This window comes from Physeter macrocephalus, chromosome 11, assembly GCF_002837175.3.
Source record: "Physeter macrocephalus isolate SW-GA chromosome 11, ASM283717v5, whole genome shotgun sequence".
NCBI lineage: Eukaryota > Metazoa > Chordata > Mammalia > Artiodactyla > Physeteridae > Physeter > Physeter macrocephalus.
In genome coordinates, this window is record NC_041224.1 from 39,581,994 (window position 1) to 39,604,864 (window position 22,871).

Consider the following 22,871-nt stretch of genomic DNA (forward strand, 5'->3'; position numbering starts at 1 on the left):
TCTGTAATGGCCTATATGGGAAAAGAATCTACAAAAGAGTAGATATATGTATATGCATAACTGAATCACTTTGCTGTACACCTGAAACTAACACAACACTATAAATCAATGATACCCCAATAAAAATTTAAAAAAATATATTGGCTGCCACAGAACCATTGCACCTGGAGAAGTATTAGAATTTGGGGGCAGAAGGAAGACTATGAATTGAGAAAGTGTTGCCAGTATATTCAGAATATCTATTATTTTGGAAATAAAACTACAAAAGGTAAAATTCAACAGTATCTTTTTGGCTAGTGAAAGGGTGCTTGAGAAAGAATTTGGGGGCACAAAGGTTTCAAAAAGTGAGAACCTGTGATGGAGTCTAATGCCATTATTTTATTCATGGGGATGGGGACCCTGGAGGGCATGTAGCTGAGGCGTCCACAAATGCTGCAGCTGTGATCCTGGGGCACCAACTCTAGACTCAGAACTGCAAAAGGAAGGCTGTAAATGTTTCCAGAGATAGTGATGCGGTGGGTGTGGCGAGAGAGAGGGAAGGAGGCAGCAGTTTGTGGGCAGAGGCGGAGATGACCAAACATTTGTTCCTTGACAAAGTAACAGAATGATACCTTAAATGATAATTTGTTTGAAACCCCTACCTTCTTCAAAAAAGTTTTCAGGGTCTCTTTAGAATGAACACAAGTCCAGGTAGATCTTCATCCGGGGGGGAAAAAAAAAAACAGAGTGAAAGATACATGTCTAAGTAATGAAAGACTGATGGATGGAGAGTAAAGTCAGCAGAAAGGGGGGTGGGAAATGAAGTTAGCAGAAGCTACTGAAATAGACCATAAAATGTATCTCTGAGCTTCCTGGCAGCCAGAGCAGAGAAAGGAACTTCACAAATTACTTAACTAATATTGTCTAATAAAAGGAAGGTGACCAGAAGCCAAGAGAGGCAACTTTCCCTTAGCTCTGGGCTACCGGGGAATCTGTCATAGGGGCTTTCATGAGACGGATACTGCACAACAACGTGAACCGTCACCCTGGAAACTGTTTGATGCAAAGATGCGCTCTGTGTGTGGCTATTTACGGTTGGATTTATCACGTTAGACGGAGGGTCATGCTGTTTGTCACATTTTCTGAAGACATTTTGAGGAAGACTTTTTCTTTTTTTTTTAGTAGAGGCAAAATAGTTTAAAGAGGATTCACACTCTAGGAATGGCAGTTATTAGCCAAAGGACGTTAGACAATTATGTAACTTCCCTTTGCCTCTGTTTTCTCATGTATAAAATGGAGATAATGATCGCAGCTACTTCAAAGGGCTGTTGTGAAGATTTAAAGGAGTTAAAGAGATACTTAAAACAGTGCCTGGCCCGTGGTAAATGCTCCATCAGTGTTAGCTGTTCCTAGTAGTCGTATTAGGTGCAGTAGTTGAGCAACTAAACTTAAGGATGGAAAGGAAGGAAGGGGCATGAGCCACAGGCCAGTGGTTGAAACCTGTATATTTTATAGCTTATCAGTTCTGCTCTTTGGGGACATGCAGTTTAAAGGAAGTTATAGAGGGAGAGAAGCAAGCCATTTCTGTCATTATTAGTAACAGACACACGAGGGCTGCCAGGCCTGCAGTTGTCTACGTGTCCTGATGCTTCTGGGTGTGGAGGCTCTTCCTGTGAATGTGCATGCCCCACCCTTCCTCCACCCTCAGACTGGACAGGCATCCTTACTCCTCCATCACAAGGACACCGCAGGGAGGTGGCAAGGAGCAGGTCATCATGGATTCAACAAACAAAGGGCACGTATTCTATGCCAGGCAATGCTCCAGGCTTTGGGAAGCCGTGGTGAACCACAAAGACAAGTTCTCTGCCCTTAGGCAGCAGTGAAAATGGATATCCAGCAAAGAATCATCCCAATAAAAACAAAATCCCAAATGTGAGAAAGGCTATGGAAGAGGAAGATGGGGGATTGATGGGAGCATCGGAAAGGGGGGTTTGGCAAAGGCACGGAAGACTCCGCAGAGGAATTAATGATTGAGCAGAGAGGTAATCAGGAAGGAGGGGAGGGGCAGCAAAGACCCTGGGCCGGGAGGAGCAGGCAGTGCTCCAGCTCCAGAAGAAGACCCAGGTAGCTTGAGAGGGAAACGGGGGAGCTGCGTGCGGCTGGAGGAAGAGGAGACCCCGGATGGCACCTTGGGGCTTTCTTCTGAGTGCAATGGCTTATTAGACTTGCCAGATCCCCACTTACAGGACAGCACCAAGAGAAGCAATTCCTAGCGAGTGTTGCACCCTTGGGTCTTCCCTGGGTGTCTTCTGTGTCTCCTGAGGACAATGCATGTGGACAGGCCTTCTGGGATGCCAGGTGTCCTCTGGGACTCTTGTCAGGACTGGCATTCAGACCGTTTGAGGTGATGTCACTGCTCACTGTTAAGTGACCCATGGAGCTGGGGCTGCCCTTGTGGCTTCTGGGAGCGTGAAAGCTTGCCTTTAAGGCCTTGCCTGCAGGGAGGTCGAAGGAGGAGTTCCCCTGGGAGAGGCACTTTGTTCACACCAGCCCTCATCTGCACCTTGGTGTTGAGCACCCTAGGCCTGGAGGGGAAATTTCATCTTGAGCAGGTCCTAATAGGGCAGCAGTGTGTGCCAAGAGTGACCCGGAGAATGAGGAACCCATGCGATACTGGGGCGGGCACGCCCGCCTCGCCCAACGGCGTGGTTTGGGTGTGAATGATGGCGCATTGCTGCAGGTGGCAATGTTTGGCCAACAGTTCCAGGGGCTTCATGAGGGCTGTGCAGGCTGGACAGAGGGTGACATGGGGCTGCTCTGGGCCCTGAGTACCAAGGGAGGAAAGGGTAAGTGGAGAAGATGATCCGTCCCCCTCAGGACCCTCCAAACGCCCTTGGTTTAGGGCTGCCCGTGTCTGTATCTCCACCAGCCCCACAACCGTGCCGAGCCCCTCCCTCCTTAAAGTTACTAGGCTCAGAGTGGACCACCTTGCTCAGAAGCGTTAGGGCTTACATGAAAACAGTGCCTCCTGGTGGACAGCATCGGAAAAGATCTGTGAGGGGTGTGTGTGTGTGTGTGTGTGTGTGTGTGTGTGTGTGTGTGTGTGTGTGTGTGTGTGTGTGTGTGTGTGTGTGTGTGAAAAGATCTGTGAGGGGTGTGTGTGTGTGTGTGTGTGTGTGTGTGTGTGTGTGTGTGTGTGTGTGTCTTTCTGTTTGTCTCTCTGTCCTAGGGAGGCTCACATTTCTCCTCGCCCATTCTCTGGCCCTCCATCCCCCACTGACATGGAGCAAGGACTCCACCTGCTTCGTTCTTTTCCAAAACTGTGCCCCCATCCAATTACCAATTCGTGTTCTCCTCCCCAGGCTGGCTGCAGAGAGGGACGCAGCCTTCCTGGATCCTCCTTCCTCACTGCCCCCAAATTCCAGTAAACAGGCCTTTTTGCATGTTAAGGATTTTCTGACGAGAAACAGATGGGGGTAACAAAGTCATGAAAATATGTGAATCATCTAAAAAAATATTTCAAAGTTTTGCCAACCACAGTGTGATTTTCAACACCTCCCGACATGGCAATTAGAAATCTCCTCTTTATGATTCTTAAGCTGAATCTTATGTAATGGTTTAAAATAAATACATCCTTCGTCAGTATAAAAAAAAAAAAGAAAGAAAAGAAAAAAGAAATCCCCTCAATTTTCTACCCTATTTTCATTCTCAACTTCCCACTTTGTTTATAAGCCCCCCATCACACACTTTTAAGTACTACTACTAATTAGTATTAACATTGTTTGAGTTTCCTGCTAAAGCACTTTACATAAACCATCTTGCTCACTCTTCATGACAACCTAACAAGGTGGGTGCTACTGTTTTCTCCATGACATAGATGAGGAAACTGATGTCCATGGAAATTAAACGTCCAGACTCATGCTTTCCAATATAGTAGGCAGCAGCCGCATGTGGCTGTATAAATTTATTAAAACTAATAAAATTAAAAATTCCATTCCTCAGTCCTGCAGGACAGATTTCAAGAGTTCACTGGCCACATGTGGCTAGTGGCTACCATATCGGACAACGCGGAATAGAGCATTTCCATCATCTCAGAACTTTCTAGTGAGGGCTGCTGGTATAGACCAAGCAAGTCTACTTGGTCGATCTGAGCCAGGATTCAAACTCAGAGCTCTGTGGCTCGAAGGTGATATGTTCTGCTTCATCCTTCCTCCAGGAGGGACCCTGTTCCCAGCATCTTCTCTCAAAGATGACTGGACTGGAGGAGGTATCTGGGAGCTCTGTAGTTTAAATTTGCCTTTCCGGGACCCTCCAGCCTGAGTTCCTCTGGGCTTGTCCTCGTGGTCTGAGAAGGTCAGGCCCCACTGGCCCCTCCTGCAGAATCCCTGGGCCCTGCTGGGTCTGAGCCACATGTACAGGGGTCTGTTTCTCCCACTGGAAGGTCCTTGATGTTTTACTCTTCTCGACCCCAGAGTGTTTGGTGCCATGCTTGCCCTGTAGAGAGGGCTCGGAAGAGGGCGGGCTGTGGAAGCGGGCCAGCCGTAGGAGGAGCACTGGGAAGGGTCGATGTTTTATTCCTGTGCGGGGCAACCGTGCAGAGTCCTTCTGTATCCCACGCCTTCCCCACCCCTCATCCGCGCTCATGGCCCTTGTGGATTATTCGGGACAAATCTGGCTTGGCCTCCTCTGCTTTCCCCTGGTTGGCCTTCCTGTATCAGAGCCTGGAGACAGAAGGGAGGGGTGAAGTCTGCGTGGGAGAATTCCACAGACAGGATGGGATGCTGGGAAAGCGGGGTGCACAGCTTCCCTGGGATAGTGGCCTGGGAGTGGGCTGCAAATGCAGCAGCGGGACAGATAAACTGGCTGTAAGGTTTGTAAAGTCCTGATAGGGAGCTCCACATAGGGGAAGGAGGCGGTGGGACTGGAATATTCTTTCAGCTCTCAACCTCTCCTACTGAGTCTGCTCCCAGGAGTCTAATCGGCACAGCTCGTCCATCTAGCTGGAAGTCACCCCTACCCACTGGCTGCTTTCCCCCGTGGAACAAAGAAAGCTGTCAAACCTGTTATCTTCCAACTCTCCATCGTTATAGGCCTGAAGCTAGTGGTGGGAGCCCTGGGCTCCAGCCTTCACTCGGGGACAGCTGCATGTGTCACTTCTGTCACACTAGCCCCCTGCCATGCCCTTGGGGCTGTTCCAGGCACATTCCATGGATTAACTCATTTCACAACCATAGCTACCTTTCGAGATATGTGCTCTTGTTATCTCCATTTTATAGATAAAGGGTCTGAGGTTCAGGAGCTTAAATAATGTGTTCAGGGACTCAACGGCTATGATCTGAGTCAGAATCCCACCCGGACAGCCTGGCTGCAGAGCCACAGTCCTGCGCATCCACTGTCCCACCTCTCCAGTTGTGTTGAGACTGGATCCCTGAGGAAGGCCCTCTGGCCACCCACAGGAACAGAAGCCTCTGGTCAGCACCCTGCCTGGACACCATTTTTTTTTCTTTTTTTTGTCGTGTCGCACGGCATGTGGGATCTTAGTCCCCGACCAGGGCTCGAACCCGCGCGCCCTGCATTGGTAGCTCAGTGTCTTAAACACTGGAACCTCCAGGGAAGTCCCTGGATACCATATTTTACGGGGGGATGCTGACAGATTGAGAGGAGCCTCCTGAACTCTGAAATGCATACACTTTGAGGGATGGTTGGAAATCTGGAGATGCAGAGCCTAGAGATGGGGAGGCCTGGCCTGGTTTCCTGGCTCTCCCAAGCACTGTGGAGACCCCAAGATGCAAAGGCTAATACCGAGGGTAGTCGGGAAAGACTTCACTGAGAAGGAGCCATCAGAGCTGGATCTTGAGGGACAAAGTGATTTGCTCCATGGACAAATGGAGGAGGCTGTCCCAACTAGAGAGAGCAGCTTCGATAAAAGCTCTGAGATGTAAACGAGCAGAAGCTCGGGGAATGATGGGTGGTCGGGTCTGGCTGGAGCAGGAGGGGACGTGTGGGAGTCATGGCGGGTAAGCCCACAAGAGTTTGGGCTTTACTCTGTCCATCCTGCGGGCGGCTAGGCAGCTGCTGTGCTCCCCGGAGCTGCATGGGAAGCTCCTTTCCCGCGCCTCTGGCTGGTAGGACGGAGATTGCTGTTCCCTGCAACCTCTTCTGTAGCGTGCTGAGCCCTGGGTGGCGGGACTTGGGGGAACATCCCTTTGGGAAGCATGCTCTATGCTGTGCCTCTCGGGACCAGACCCTCAGGCCCCCATCACTTGCTTTGGCATGTTCACCTCTGAACTGCCTCTAGGGCACTGGCAGGCAGCGTTTCCTTCTGCACCCCAAGAATGGTCCCAGGTGGCTTTGCTCGGTTGAGGAAGCCTTTGAAAGTTTTTCTGGGTGTTGCCAGGAGAGCTGTTCTTTGTGGGGTCCACTAGTGAAGAAGAGGTCTGGGCCCACCGTGCCCAGAGGCATGAGGCCCGGAAGACCAGGAGCCTGCAAGTACTTGGGGAAAGATGCCCAGCTCTGGGAAAAAAGAAGGGTCCATTTCTACTGACCCACTTACCTGCAGGGAGTGTTCTGAGCTGGGCGGTTCGGGAGACTAGGGAAAGGGGGGGCCTCCGAGCACAGCCTGCCTATCGGGATCCTGCGTGGGGAAGCAGTGGCCGGGCTCCAGGACCTTGGCTGTGCTTTAGTCACTGGGAGGAGCCCAAGGAGAGCATGACCTTGGAGCAGACACAGCTGGCTCCTGACCTGGAGGCCGCCTGCTGACTACTCCCTGGCAGCAGGTCCTCCCCGAGAGAGAGGGAAGGCAGTGCACCCCCAGTGGCTATCATGAGAGATCACTGCTGCCTGGACGTAGGTGGCATGCTCAGCCCTCGAAGTCAGAGTTAAGGGTCCACAGAGAGTAAAGAGGTTCTGGAAAGACAGGTGTCACGTTTCATGTGCTTATGGCGATGGTCCAGGCTCATGGCGCTCACTGGGTCCCAGAGCCAGAGCCTGGTGGTGAAGAGAAAGTGCCCCCGGCACCGATCATAAGGGCTTGAAAGGTCATCCTTTCCTGGGGGCCGTGTCCCCCCATTCTCACCCTGTCTCCACCAGGCCAGCCCTGAGCACCGTCTGCCTTCCATTTCCTCAAATGTGAAGTTAGGGAGCTGGCCTAAGTGACGGCAGAAAGCCATTCTGGCTCATTCCGGGTCTGACTGTCTATCCTTAGATACAATGATGATCAATTCTCAGTATATCAGTCACTGGACTTTGGGTGTTCAAAGCTGGCATGCATGGGAGTCTCTTTCCTTATCAGCATCAGACGCTGCTCTGGGTGCAGCTTTCTGTCCAGCTGGGATCACTCAGAACCCAGGGCAAAGCTCTTTTTGCAGAAGACCCTAACCTCCCCCTGACCCGAGGGCCTCGTAACTGGCTGCTTGTAGAGGCCCCAGAGCCAATGGGCAGAGGACGAGCCAGGGATGGGAGAGAGGCTCCTGCGTGGGTGCTAGAGGGGACTCTGCTTCTGGACCTTAAAACTGGACAGACATGTGGCCCTGTGACCCAAACCAGAAGCCACAGTGGGATGTGCTGGAGGATGAGGCACCAGTATTCTGCAGCACTGACTTGTTTTAAACTCTTTCCACTGGTTGATGTCAGGACCCTGGATGAGACTGAAGGCCTGAGAGCCCCTCTCCGTGGCATCCCTTTAACAGGGGACACAGACCTTCGGCTCAGGGGATAACAGTAAATTCCAGTAAATAGACTCTTTGAAAAGTTAATTTTTTTTTTATTACCTGAGACTTTTTAAAAGAAGCACTCTGTTATAGACTGACTAACAGCCCTCAAAGGCGTCCATGTGCTAATCCTTGGCAACTGGGAATGTGTTACCTTATGTGGCAGAAGGGACTTTGCAGATGTGATTAAGTTAAGGCTCACGAGATGCGACGTGAACCCGGATTATCTGGGTGGGTTCAGGGGAATCAAAAGGGTCCTTAAAAGGAGGGATACAGGAGGGTCAGAGTCAGATGTGATGACATAGCAGATTGGAGGAAGGGCCCACCAGCCGAGGAGTGCTGGCGGCTGCGAGGGTCTGCAAAAGGCCAGGAACGGGTTCTCCCCTCGGGCCCCTGACGGGACCAGCCCTGGCGACTCCCTGTGACTGCTGACCAGGTGAAATGGATTTTGGACTTCTGACCTCCAGGACTATCAGAATAGAAATTTCTGTTGTTTTAAGCCACTAAGTTTGTGGTAAGTTGTTACAGCAGCCGGAGGAGGCGAATACCGATTCCAAAGGGAATATTTTCTCAGCTTTGCCGTGCACCCGTCTCACATCTTAAGCTGAGATGCTTCGAAGAAACCACCATCTCCCTGAGACTGCAGAATTCCAAAACAACAAGCATCCTTTGAAAGGCTGCAGACCCACCCACGGGATGTAAGCTGGGTGAAGGGGTGGGCAGGGAAGCCAGCCCTCCCCGGGGATGAGAGAGCAGGGTGAGGTCACCAGCAGTGGGTGCTGCTCAGGGCTTTTATAACCACAGCCTTTGCACGTGGGCACCAGTGGTGTCACGGGGCTGAGCTGTGCCCTGTTGCTCAAGTCAAGTGAAAGCCAAGTGGTTCAGGCTGTGAATCGACATGAGAGGTTGTTGCTCTCTCTACAATTGCATCCTCAAAAAGAAGAGAAAGCACCTACGAGGCAGGTCGGCAGTCTCAGGGACCAGCTGAATCTAGAGGCAGCCTGAGGTCTCTTTATTCCGGAGAAGAATTTGGGATTGTTGTGGAGGCGACAATCAAAGACAGTTCCAAAGTTCCAAACTCCTGTCACCCTGCACCTTTCTTAAGGTGCATTTGCTGCACAGGTGGAGGAGGAGGAGGAGGCAGGAGGGAAAAGCAAAGTGGATTTGACAAGAGATTGAGTGGAGTGGTGGGCGGGAGAGAGACAGCAGAGAGAAAACAGAGGGGCACGTACAGACCAAAGTCGAGGGACCCTGGCGATGGCCGTAGGTGACTGACGGTAACTAGAAGGGGCAGCAGACTCTGGCAAGAAGGTCTTTGGGGGACTTCCCTGGCGGTCCAGTGGTTAAGACTCTGAGCCGCCAATGCAGGGGGCACAGGTTCGATCCCTGGTCGGGGAACTGAGATCCCCACATGCCGTGTGGCGCAGCCAAAAGATTAAAAAAAAAAAAGAAGAAGAAGGTCTTTTGATTGTTAGTTTTTTTTTTGTTTGTTTGTTTGTTTTTGTGTGTGGTATGCGGGCCTCCCTCTGTTGCGGCCTCTCCCGGTGCGGAGCACAGGCTCCGGACGCGCAGGCCCAGCGGCCATGGCCCATGGGCCCAGCCGCTCCGCGGCATGTGGGATCCTCCCAGACCGGGGCGCGAACCCGGTTCCCCCGCATCGGCAGGCGGACGCGCAACCACTGCGCCACCAGGGAAGCCCTGATTGTTAGTTTTTAAAATAGGAAGACCTAATTGTAAAGCAGCTATACTCCAATAAAAAAAAAAAACTTCAAAAAAAAATTATAACATCAAGAAAAAAAATAAAGATAGAAAGGCCTAGGCGAGTCTCAAAACAGAACATGAACCCAAATGAGGGATGAAATGAAGCTACTAGAAGGGGAGGGCTATTGGATTCAAGGCTCTTGAGCTTATGGGAAGGGCTGGGGCTAAGTCAGTGGTATGAGGGAGAGAGAGCATCCTCTCCTCCAAGGCCAGCGGGAGGGAGGGATGTCGTGGTGAGGTCAACACAGAGTGGGGTGCAAGCTCTCGTTCATTGTTCTATATGCTACCATAGTGGCATCCAGAGCCTGGCAGTGCTGGACACAGAAGCTCCAATCTAGTTCTTTCTAAAAAATTCAGTTGTAGACCCACACCCTACAGGAGGTTGAGGAAAGTAGAACTCAGCAGAATATGGATTTGCACTGCTTTAAAGCATTGGCTTTAAAGAGAGGGTTTGTTTTGTGTCTGTAAGACTCCCGGCTGGTAGGCGGTCCAGGGCGTGAGCTCTGTGGGATCATCCAGAGACCGGGTTTCTTCTCTCACGTTGCTCTGCCATCTCCAGAGTATGTTCACACCCACATGGGCGGGGCTGGCCCACCAACAGCGTCCATATCCCAGCCCTACGGGAGAGCAGGAGCCACCTGAAGGGTGCACACATTCCTTCTGCTATCCTATGACCACACTGACCTGCAGGGAGGCTGGGAAATGTGGTTGCCCCGGGGAGCCTTGTGTCTAGCTAAAATAGAAGATTCTAGTACGGACAAGCAAGAAGAGGGGACAGAAATTGAGGGACAAATAGTCATTTTTGCCGTGGGCTTCAGACATAAGCATGCATGGCCGTGAATCCTGCCTCTTCATTCAGGTAAGTAATTTCACCTCCCTGGGCTTCATTCTTCAATAAAATGGGACTCGGGGCCACGGGGACCACCATGCACCATGTAAGCAGCAGAAGCACCTGGCAGGGCCCTGGAAGACAGTGGGCACACGCAGTACCTCTGATTTCCCACTTTCCCTCCTTTCTGCCCTAGGGAAACCAATGTACCTGCACATTGGGGAGGAGGTAGATGGTGTGGACATGCGGGCCGAGGTTGGGCTCCTGAGCCGGAACATCGTGGTGATGGGGGAGATGGAGGATGAATGCTACCCCTACAGCAACCACATCTGCAACTTCTTTGACTTCGATACCTTTGGGGGCCACATCAAGGTATGAGTCTGCCTGGCTGAGGCCATCCACCCAACCAGGAGGATTCCGGTGCTGCCAGCCTATAGGCAGGGATTCTTGGTAGGGAAGGGGATGGAGGGGCAAAAGGTAGGACCAAGGGAAGGGTACCTTTCTGGAAATTGGAGGAGTCTTATGTATTATCCATCTGTGTGCAATTCCATCTGTCAATGCTTGGGAACAAGAGAGAGGACAGAGGAACGTCTCTTACCCTGCAGTCACATGGCACATGTCACACTGCCTTCAGGATTTTCAACTTTCAGTCATAGCTTTCATTCCCTTTCTTCATTGTTTAACCCTGGCCACTTCCTAAAAGAACGGGCACTTAACTCACAAGAACTTGCATTTGCAATAGATCCATTAAAATACAGATAAGATGGGGACTTCCCTGGCGGTCCAGTGGTTAAGACTCTGTGCTCCCACCACAAGGGACGTGGGTTCGATCCCTGGTTGGGGAACTAGGATCCCGCGTGTTTCATGGCGCGGCCAAAGAAAAAAACAAAAACAAAAAAACGGAGAAGATGATAAGCAGGGAAGAAGAACTAGAAGTTCTAGCATTACATTTACCTGTGAGTTTCCTGGTGGAGACTCAAGACCAGGACAGAGATGATGAGCTGCAGAGTTCTCACTGCGCAGTGAAGGAAAATGGTATCAATTCATTGGAGCTCATGTTTTCCTAGTATTCAACTCAAAGAGGAATTCCTTTTGCATCTCTCTGCAAGGTGCCTTTATCTGGCATGTTAAATATCGTAAGACACCCCAGTGTTCTTCACGAGGCCATTGCTTCCAATGATTTGATATTAAAGCTGGTAGAATAACAATATTACCGTGGTGTTTTGTAAAGACAGTTCTTTAGAAGCTAAAATCATACGCTCTAAGGATGAGACTTTTTGGTAATCTAACTGAAAGGAATAATTGAGTGAAACTTACGGAGTTCATAATGGGGGCCCTACTGGCATAGGTAAGACCATTTTTTCTGTCATACGGGCCTAATATTAGATTTCTAGCATCCGTGGCCCCTGCTCATTAAATGCTAACAGTGCTTCCCAGTCATTGCAACCTCCAAAAACACTTCTCCATATTTCCAGTCAGTTTCAAGGGATGAGATGGGGACAGAGGTGGTGGTATAATCTTCAGCTGAGAAACTCATTAGGGAGACTAAAGCAAAAATAGCAGGTTTATGTTACTCAAGCTGCTGCAACCCCATTTCCCATTTTGAGAGTAATCCCTAAGTGATCAGAGCACTCCTTCCCACTTTGCCCAAACTAGGCCTCAGAATCATTCTTAACACAGCTCTCCAGGGCAGCCACTACTGGAGTTGGCATTCCAGCTGACACCTATTTTTGGAAGGCATGGTTAGCATGTCCTTAAGGCATCCTTCTCTAGTAGAAGTTAGCTGAACTCAGCTTGGGACAGGAATCATTTTTGAACTGTACTTTTATGGTGAGCTCCTGGAGTGTAGACACTGAGTATGATCAGGTGGTTCCTTTGGAATGTGTAGGAATGGCTCTGGGTATACTATGACGTGAGCATGCGGAGCATCCCACAACTCACACACACGCTGCCAGAGTCATGGGCTGACAAAGACCCCGAGCTCAGCATCCCCTTCTTACAGCCAGGAGAGGGCCTCAGATGGTGGACCGAGCACGGGCTCTTACTGCCCCAAGGTCCAGCCTGTCCTGGATTCCCCAACTGTCCTGGGGCATGCTGTTTGCCAGTCTCCCCCAGATTACGTCAGGTTATATCCCTTTCTCATAACACTCAGTGGCTTAGGAGGCAGGCAAAGAGGGTTGAGGCAAGCCCCAGCCGCTGCGCGGTCCCACTGCGCCTCTTGCTTCCAAGCAGTTCATTGCCTTGCAGCCTTCCTGTGTTATCAGCAGCAGCCTGTCTCCCTTGAGGTGGGAAGAGTCAGGCATCTTAACCCATTTGCAGAGAATGTCTTGGATTCACTGAGTACCCGAGGTGGGGATCAGCAAAGCACGTTGAAGACCACACGTGTGCATTTCTGGGGTGCGGGCAGCAGCGAGGGGTATCAGGGAGCATCTCATGGACTCCTTCTGACTCTGGGCTCTCCTCTCCCAGTTTGCACTGGGGTTCAAGGCCGCACACCTGGAGGGCGTGGAGCTGAAGAACATGGGCCAGCAGCTGGTGGGTCAGTACCCAATTCACTTCCACCTGGCGGGCGATGTGGATGAAAAGGGAGGCTACGACCCGCCCACGTATGTCAAGGACCTCTCCATCCACCACACGTTCTCTCGCTGTGTCACTGTCCACGGCTCCAATGGCTTGTTGGTGAGCACATCCTTCCCGGGGGGGCCAGGGATCCAGAGCCCCCTCACCCTGTCATCCCTTCCCTGCATGCCAGTCTGCTCACTGCTGGGCCCAGGGACCATTAGCAGTGGCAGTATGCTTAGATCTAGTCACTTGGTCCTGGGCCATTGGGGGTTGAACCATCCTTAGCTCAGATTTTAGAAGAGTATCAATCGAGAACAGGTCGCTGACCAAAGATGAAGGAGAAAATAGGGGTGTATCTTTGCCAAAGGCACCAAGCTACAGAGATGGGTGAGCAGTTAGTGGTCCCTGGGAGTCTGGCTCTTGCTGCACCTTGGTTTCCCCAAGGATCATTCCATGAGTGACTGTGCGCCATGGCAAATCCGTTAACTGCAGACAAGGCAGGGGTCACGCCAAGACTCTGTACTGTGGGATCTGCCCGACGGGCTTGAGGTAGTGGCAGCAGTGGGCCCTTTTCCTTTTTCTTCTGTTGAACCAAGTGTCATCAGAGCAAGCACTCCTGGGAGAAACGCCTTCATTAGTAAATTGGGGTGTATGTGTGTGTGTGTGTGTGTGTGTGTGTGTGTGTGTGTGTGTGTGGCTTGTCTTGATTTGCACAGATAATTTTTACACTAAATTGATCCTTCTTTAAATGAATTCAACTTACATCCTCCATAAATTTTTCAAGCTGGACATTACAAAATGGCACCCTGCACGCTGAATCCAGCTTGTGTTTGGTTTGCCTCATATCATGTTTAGAGAAACATTTGATAATTTTACACGAAATGGAACTTTCTTTCAATGCACTAAACTCATATCCACTATGAACTTTTAAATTGGATGTCACAAAATGGCACCCAGAAAACTGAACCTGGTGGCCAGATGTGCTTTGTTTGGCTTAAGTATTTCAAGAAACATTTGAATTAGTTTTCCTCATTTAGAAATGTAGAGATTTCACACAAAACTCTGGATTCTTGGCTTCTCTTGAAAAGTAGTTGGAATTGGCAACCCTAGACCCACATTCCTGCCTGGCAACAATGGATTCAGGCAAAGCCATAGCACCCCACCAAGCTGGGCTTATGCTCTCTGGTTTACGCCATGCCCACCACTTCCTAGTACCCTACAGTAAATGCCCCAGGCAGGGCCACTCATCTCGTTGCCTGTTGGCCTCCGTGGGCATTTGAGTCTGTGACCCCTGCTTTAATCCAAACATAAGGAGCCTCCCACCACGCATGCGGGGATAGGAAGATGAGCAGGCCTGTCAGTGTGTGGCGGGTGAAGGCACTTTCAGTTCTATTCAATGTGCTCTTACAAAGGAACGCCTGCTGTTCCTGTATTTTCAATGCTCTGACTTAAAACCCACCGAGTATAAAGAAGAGAGCATGGGTTTTGGGGCGCAGTCTCGAAGGGCCTGGTCCACAGGTCATGGGCTGTGGACCTCGGGCAAGTTGCTTACCCTCTCTCAGCCTCAGCTCTCTCCTGCATCAGGTTGGGGACATAACACCAGACACATAGGGCTCTGAGGGGCCAGCGCCACGAGGGAGACCCAAGACCCGGGGCCCTGCCCGCTGGGCTCACGTGCAAATGTTGGCTAGGAACCAGGGCCGGTTCCCCCAGCAGGGGGGTAGAGGGTTGCAGCTGGAGTAGTTGCTGGGAGACATGGGATTATTTTTCGGGTCCCAGAAAGAGGCAAAGGAAGATGTTTTCTGGCAAAAGCAGAAAGATAACGGGATTTCGAATAAATTCGGAAGGTTAGGGATGCGGTAGAAGACACAGGATGAACCTGGGCTCTGGAGCCAGACACCGTGGGTTCCCATCTGGCTGCCACTTCCTAGCTGTGTGACCTGGGTCAGGTCGTCTCCGTGCCTCTGTTTCCTCTTCTGTGAAATGGGGAGCGAAGGACATGGACGTGCCGCGCCGAGGGCCTGGCCCAGGTTGGGCCCTGGGAGCAGGCACCTGGTGGTCCCGTTCGCTCGTGCGGCGTGCTGAGTGAATGCACTGAAGGCAGTTGGTGACTAAGCTGCGAACGCGTGCTGAAAAGAACAGTGTAGCGTCGGTGAGGAAACATCACAGGGCTGAGCCTTAGGAGCTTGAGCTGCTTTAAACATTTGTTCTAAAGTTTTGTCCTTAAGTTTAACTTAAATTCGACGATGTCTAATGTTCCTCAAGAGAAAAATATGAAGATTACAAGAAGTCTGTAATTCCAGATCTGGGTTGATTTGAGTGGAAGCTGCTCTGAATCGCGGGACAATCACATACGTGTGCACACACACACCAACACACACATACTTGCCCTGTGGACATATGGCTGTGCTTTCCCACCCACTTGCTGTGTGATCTCGGGCAAGCTGTTTAGTCCCTTAGGTCTTCAGTTTCCTCATATGTGCTGTGCAGAACAGGATGGCAGTCCCCCGTGGCTGTTTGGTTAGGAGCTATATGTGCGATATTTTGGGCCATCTTAGTAATACAGACCTTCCTCTGAGCAGTGATCCCAGGTCTCAGCCACAGGAGCGGGCTCAAGTAGGGGGAGGCAGGGCAAGACAAGTGCCGTGGGTGGAGCCGGAGGGCCCGTTCTCGGGGGCACTCATCAGGGAAGCCCTGAGAAGCAACATCTCCGTGCACACGCAGGCTGGGGAGAGGTGGGGAAAGTTAGCACAGGCCAGGCGTCCAAGCTCATGGCCATGGGCAGCGGACGGAGAGCGGTGTGGGGTGGCATGGAAGGCAGGAGGCGAGGAGTGGCCGCGGAACTGGTGCCTCCGGAACAGCCAGATGGGTGAGTTGCACCCATGGCGGAGACAGATTTTTGGAGCCAGAGCTTTGGACAACTCAGGACCCGAAGACCCTGCCTACCAAAGCCTTCCTCCTGTCTGGCCGCCAGGGATGCCAGTCATTGGACTGGGAGGGCGCATCCATCGGCTCCCTGGGTGTCATCCAGACGCCAGGCGGCCCAGGTGCTTTGCACAGGCCTTGCCGAGGCGCCAGCACAGCCTTATCTCGATGGCCACACGGCGCTCCAACCACACTCCGCTCAGGCCCGCTTGGCAGCCAAGCTGGTGCTTAGGATTTGGAGCCTGCAGATCTCTGTGGCCTTTCAAGGGGAAACCAAACAGCCATGGCTTAGAATCTCGACGACGTACAGGCCTCTACATCTCTGAGCCCAAGAGGCAGCAGGATAACGGAGGGCGTTCTGTGCCCTTCTCTGAGAGCCGCACCCCTGGACGGGAGTTGGGGTTTTATGGATTAGCACCTCACCCTATAAAGGCTCCATCACTGGGGCAGGCCGTTCCAGGTTCAGAAATGCTGCCTTGGGAGCTGCACTCCCTCCACCCGGATTTCACGTTTGCTTCCTTCACTTTGGCTCTAAGGATTTACCAACGGCTATGTTTGGAAAGATGTTTTTAGCTGATGGGATGAAAGGAGGCCAACAGCAGACAAAGACTGTATTCTCATTTAGAGAGCAGAGGCCACTCAGTAACATCGTGAATGCCTTTTCCCTCACGCCATCCCCCGTCTGGAGGTGCCCTAGACCCCAGACAGGTGGTCACTGGCTTGTTGGAAAAAGGGATTCCTGTGTGTGCCCAGCTGGGGGGTGCTGCCCCTCCCTCGCCACTGCTAGACACGCACTGGTACCCCCATCCTCAGAGAACAGCTTCCCTCATCCCCACCTCCTCCTGGGGCGGCCCACCTTTGGTCTTTCCCTTTCTCCACCACCAACTTTGGGAAGGAGTGGGGTCTGAACTTAAGATTTCTGCCAACCTCTCTTAACCAAAAAAAAACGTGGGCTTCGCAACTTTTGTTCCCCTGAGCCCTGGTGACGGCTCTCTCGGTAATGTAACTCCGCACACTAGCGCTCAGCTCCTGCTCTGCAAGCCCACTGCCCCTGCTCCCTCCTCATCCGACTCCTTACCCTTTCCCACGGCAACAGTGATTGCAAGCATCAGTCAACTAGCGAGGTTAAAAGGATAGAGTCGAAGCAACCTGTGTGCTAATCCTGCCAGTGGGAACTTGACTGACGGATACTTTCGGAGCCTCAGTGTCCTCCTGTGTAAAGTGAGGGTGATGACAGAACCCATCTCAGAGGCTTTGGGGGAAGATTAAAGCACATAATGCATGTGACATACTTAGCAATGATATTAAATAGTATTGTCACTGTGCCTCTTTCCCTGTGTTCTGTGTAAACCTCACTGGTTCCATGAGATAGTAGTAGGTATCCCTCCCACACGCAGAGTAAACCCAATATTTGACTGACCTTGGCAAACACTGAGTGTGTGTCTTTCCTCCCCATTTTAGGAATTCACCGTGCATGCTAGCCTTGTCAAGGTTGCAGTAAAAATGCATTTAATGCTGATGATCCTAGCAATGTCAAAACTCATTTCACCGCAGAGCCCTTTTTTCACACAACCTTTGCCTTTCACAGAGTTAGTGTTCTGCAGAACAGAGCCTGGGAAATGCCTTTCGTGGTACTGACACTGTTGATGGTGTCCTTCTTGAAACTGGGGGGTTTGCACCAAAGCTCCAGGATGCTGGCAGATGGGGGGCAAAGCCTACCTTCAAAGGAAGGGGCTACTGCACATTCTCTGTGGGGTGCACAGCTGTGGGTGTAAGATGGGCTCACGCTACATCTTACTGTGTGTTTCTGAGCTCTGAGGCAGGACACGGGGGTCACCTAAGTGTTCCTTCCTGGAAGACAGTGAATCCGTTCCAGTTCTCTTGAGAAAGGTAAAAAAGACTCCGGTATGGATTCTGCCTGTTTTCTCCTCTTTTCCTTTTTTACGGCAGAGTGTATGGGAGAAGTAAACATGTCCTGTCTTTCTTTCTCACCTCATTCACTGCTCCAGATGTGTTACCTTTGCTATGAAGGCCTCCAGTAGCAACCAGGATGTCCTCAACAGGCTGCCACATTGACTATGCAGGGGGCGCCCTACACGGACTGCAGCCAGTCTTCAAGCCCTCCAGCCTTAGGGAGACACCTTCCCTTTGGCTTTCCACTAAAGAGGACTGGAGCTCCTTTACCTCTTTGGTGGGAAACTCAGTGCCCTCTGTCCCAGTCTTAGAGCTCTGGGGATTGTGGGCGAGGCTTCTGTTTTCCCTGGTTTCCCCTTTTTTCAGTTTCTTGAATTCGGTCTCACTCATTTCTTGCTTCATGAGCTGCTCTCATCTCTCCTTCCCTCCTGAGCCCAAATGAGGAACCCAGACTCCTGGGCTTGTTTTCCCCCAAAGTTTCACTGGCCAGGGCTTCCGCTGGCAGAGTGGGAAAGAGATGGGAAGGAGGTAGGGGTGCAGCATAGATCAGCACAGAAGTCAACTGGAAATGGAGAAAGAGGTTCCTCTTCTTAAACCCTCCCCTCCCCTCCCCTCCACCCGGCTGTGGGGGGTCCTTCCTCCTCCTCCCCCACCGCTCCTGGGCCGCCTTAGAAACTCATTCTCGGGACTTCCCTGGCGGTCCAGTGGTTAGGACTCAGCGCATGAGTTAGATCCCTGGTTGGGGAACTAAGATCCCACGTGCCACGCAGCGGGGCAAAACAACAACAAAAAACACATTCTTCTCCTTATTAGGCAGAGTGATTGGGTTCTCCGTTTCCTTTTCCAGCTTCTATTTGCATCTTCAGAAACTCATTAACACACCCTGCAAAGCAAATTACCACCTACTCCAAGGCTCTTTTCTTTAGCAGCTCAAAAAAAAAAAAAAAAAAGAAAGAAAAATAGAAAAGAAAAGTAAACAGCAGAAGCTCAGAAATGACAGTCTTTCTTTTAATAGGATCCTATTTGTAGCCAGGTTTCTCACTAAGATGAATCATATCATACCCACCCTAGAAGGCAGAATCAGAGATATAGTTCATTTCTGTGTATATTTGTTTTAAACAGTAATTTCTTTTTCATACTGTGTACAGGTTTCAGGGGGAAGTCATCACTTGGGGTGACTCTACACCCTGATTTGCAAAGAACAGTTCCATTTTACACCTGCTATCCCAGATTAATGACTAACGGTACCCCCTTTCACTCTCGATAATGTCCTGGTTCAGACGATAAACTAAATGGTCACCCTAATTGAAGCAGTTCCTGAGAGCTGGGGAGTTTCATCCTTCACAATGTCATGCCTAGACTCCACCTAACAACAGCTGAAGGCTTAAAACAGCTCTCAGGAATCGCTTCCATGACTGTCAGTCATAAGGGAATATGTCCAGAAGAACAAAGGGAAAATACAGTTTGTGCAAGAGAATGGCAGGGAGCTTACACACTGCTTCTGGATAGCATGCGTGGGGATTCAGTGGGCACCCGTAAGTCCATACGTATGTGTCTGTTTATCCAGCTGCTTACTATCTACCTACCTATCTATCTGTCATCTCTCTCTGGCTGTCCATCTCAAGCTATGTGACAGTTTAAGTATCTAATTCTGGGAAATGTTCTAAGGAAGAACAATCGTACAATGCCAGAGCTGGAAGGGATTTCAGAAGTCTCCCTAAGGACACTCTGGCAAATTACACCGCAAGTTTGTGACGAAACCAAACTTGAACTTGTGTCTTCCACTCCCAGTCCAGGGCTTTCTTCGACCTCCTTCTCTCTGGACTCTATATGCCACCTCACCCCACTACTAACGAGAAGAAAGAAAAGCAACACAAGATGGGAGGTTCCTTTTCTGGTGCTGTTGAGAATTGATTAGGACACAGGTTTTGGATCAGACAGATGGAGAGGCAAGTCTCAATCCGTCCTTGCAAGAGAAGTGACTCAGGCAACCTTAAAAGTCTCGGTGCCATCAGTAGAAAAGGAATAGTAGTTTCGATGAGGATTAAATGAGATAATGTATGTAAAACATTTCACGGTAAACAGTAGTTATTTTTATTCCTTTCCAAAAGGGTTTTTCTCTCCAGAGCACAACTCGAGGGGCCTGGAGGGAACTTCTTATTCAGGCATTTGTTAGAATAAGAATGTACCCAATTCATTATTCGCTTGCATTCAAAGAGGACACCCAAAGTGTGATCCAGACAGCGGGCAGCTGGGTGCCTAGGATTTAAGAGGAACCATGGGCCGGGTCTGAACACTGCCCCACGTCCCTCCTCTGGGCCTGAGTGTCCTCCTCTGTAAAGTGAAGGCATTGAACTTGCTCTCGATGTCCCTGCCAGCACGAGCAGTGCACGTTTTCTTGCCTCTTCCTCCCATGCTTGTCTTTCCAGGCTATTTGCAGCAAACTTGCCTAGCTCACTAGGAGGAAAGGAAGCAGTCCCGTTGCATGACCTTGATATTGACTCAAATGCTTATTGGGGGACTGAGTAGCATTCCAGATCGCGCCCTTGCCTATTACCAGAGATTAAGGATGCGATCCTTGTTTGAGAGAACGAAGAGCCTGCCTGGAATAGGGCACTTGTGCCTGTGCTCCGTCCTCATGGGTGAATGGACGCAGTCAGAAGACTGGGGTTCCCGCCCTGGCTTTGCACCCGTGGGTTGTGTGACCTTGGGCAAATGACTCAACCTTTCTGAGTCTCGTTTTCCTCATCTCTGAAAAAAATTAGTACAGGATTGTGTAAGATTTCAGCAAGATTAAAAGATATAAGAGCCCAGGCCAGTGCTGGGACATAAAGGCTCCTAGTTCTGGATGCTTCTAGAGCATGTCTGCCTGGGAGTTGGGGAGTAGGTAAGATCTGTCATAGAAAAGGCTCTGGAGGGAATTGGGGTGTTTACCCTCCATTAGTGCTTCTCAGTCGGGGACAATTTTGTCACCTCCCTTCCCCAATGGAATACTTGGAGACATTTTTGGTTGTCACAGCTGAGAAGGTCCTGCTGGCATCTAGTGGGTAGGGGCCAGGGATGTTGCTAAACTTCCTACAATGTACAGGACGCCCCTCGAAATGGTAACAGTGCTGACGGGGCAGTTGTGTGGGGATGATGTATGAATCTTCCAGGGCCTGGTGCCGCAGTGGGTACTTAATAGGCGTGGGTAGAATGACGTCATAGGGGAGCAGGAGCTTCCCTGGCTGGGTGACGTCCTCGGGCAGTCAGGACCCCGGGGGTGGACATGAGGCTGGAAGATCTCAGGCCGCTAGTGAGGTGTTTCTCACCACCCTCACGCCCCGCTCTGGACAGGGCACCTTGGGAGGCAGCGAGCGTCTCACCTGTGGGGTGTTGAAGTGAAGCAGGATGCCCGTTGGTCAGGGATGCTCGTGAACAGAGTCCTGCTTGAGAAAGGGAGCTAGGGCTCGGGCCAGAGGCCCTCTACCCACCTTCTCGTTCTCAGATTGATGAGTTCATAGAGATTCAGACCCGGAAGGGGCCTCGGAGGCCCTGGACTTGGACTCCTCCGTTGTGTGGTGGGGAAAGTGTGTTGGCGAGAGGTCGGCAGACTTGTCTAAGAGCCTGTGATGCTTGTGGGCACGGCTAAGACTGTACTCCGCGTTCTCTCTGTGTCTTCAAGTGGTTTCTCCACTTGGCCCACTGACTCTGTGATTCCAGGAAGAATATTGAAGGGCTGGCGTTTGCAGCATTTTCTGGTTTTCTGCAAGTGTGGCTTGTTGTGGTTGCAGGCTTCAGAGCTGGCTTGGATCCACGGGAGAGGGCCCAGTGAGGAACCAGTCTTACTAAGAAGCCCCCCTGGCCTGGCTCAGACGGAGCTCTCCCTACCCCCCTTTCCGGTGGGACCTCTTGGTGAAAGCCTCCACATAAAGTCCTTGTGAGAAGTGTACTCACCGTGTCCTCACCAGATTAGGCTCACGAGGCCTCGTCCACGGTCTCCAGTCGGGCCCACTTCTAGCATTTTGTCCTTCTCCCCACCCCATGAAGGCTCAGTTGCAACACCCCTAGCTGGAAAGGACTTTAAAGTCACGGCTCTGTCGTACCCATGTCAGATCCATCTCCAAACCCCCAGATCCCCTCTCAGAGCCTGGTGCGTGGCTCAGGCTGCTTAATGTTTGTTGAATGGATGAATGAGCACATGAGTAACGACGCTGGGCGAACTGTCGCCCTGTCTTGACCCCTGCAGGTCAAGGACATTGTGGGCTATAATTCTTTGGGCCACTGCTTCTTCACGGAAGATGGGCCGGAGGAACGCAACACCTTTGAGCACTGTCTCGGCCTCCTTGTCAAGTCTGGAACCCTCCTCCCCTCCGACCGCGACAGCAAGATGTGCAAGATGATCACAGAAGACTCCTACCCGGGGTATATCCCCAAGCCCAGGCAGGACTGCAAGTAAGCTCCTCCCCCTCCCTGCCCTGCACCACGCTGGGCCCGTGTGCACGTGCTCACACGGCTTCCCAGCCCGGCATCTGACTTCTCACTCCTGGGCTCCTGAGCCGCTGGGACCTCACAGCCCTTAACCACCTAAGGCTCTCAGCTGCCCAGACAGAGGGCAGGAGTGTGTTTTCTACTTCTCCCTTCTCAGTGTGCCTCACGGGCATTGTTTTTGGCCAAAGAGAACCACTGTTCTCATCCTCAGGCTTTTCCTGAGGCCACACCGTGCTCCTTTGAGGAGAGGAAGCAGGCTGCCCCCTCGGAGCCCACAGCCTGTACACGTAGGCACCAGCTGCACTGGGCTGTTTCTTTCTTTTCTTTTCTTTTTTTTTTTTTACATCTATTAATTGAGTTTTATTGTATTATTCAGTTCCTCTGTGTCATTTATTTTTTGTTTACAAACCACATTGCTTTCAAAGACTTTCCTTCTTTTTCAAGTTTTAATTCTTAATTGTTCTCACAGAAATAGTTTCATGGTCTACTTAGAATTTTTCAGATGACCCTCAAAATTGCCTCATTTTTTTTTTCTCCTTTCAAATAGCTTGAGTTTTAGCCAGCCATAAAAAGAAACGAAATTGAGTTATTGGTAGTGAGGTGGATGGACCTGGAGTCTGTCATACAGAGTGAAGTAAGTCAGAAGGAGAAAAACAAATACCGTATGCTAACACATATATATGGAATCTTAAAAAAAAAAAAAATGTCATGAAGAGCCTAGG

The 22,871-nt window shown here is 50.8% G+C and overlaps 1 protein-coding gene across 5 annotated transcripts in view; it reads left to right on the top strand.

Moving 5' to 3' along the window:
* Positions 1-10,184: 10,184 nt before the first annotated feature.
* CEMIP (cell migration inducing hyaluronidase 1) overlaps positions 10,185-22,871 on the top strand; it is a 44,812-nt gene continuing 32,125 nt past the window's right edge. For 2 of the 5 annotated variants that reach the window (XM_055087890.1, XM_055087892.1), the window contains exons 1-3: positions 10,197-10,650; positions 12,748-12,957; positions 21,908-22,113. In XM_055087890.1, the coding sequence (XP_054943865.1) occupies positions 10,483-10,650; positions 12,748-12,957; positions 21,908-22,113 (584 nt within the window). In that variant the 5' untranslated portion in view covers positions 10,197-10,482. Of the gene's footprint in view, positions 10,651-12,747; positions 12,958-21,907; positions 22,114-22,871 lie in introns of all 5 variants that reach the window. The other 3 variants (XR_008618546.1, XM_055087891.1, XM_028495082.2) reach the window with 3 other exon arrangements.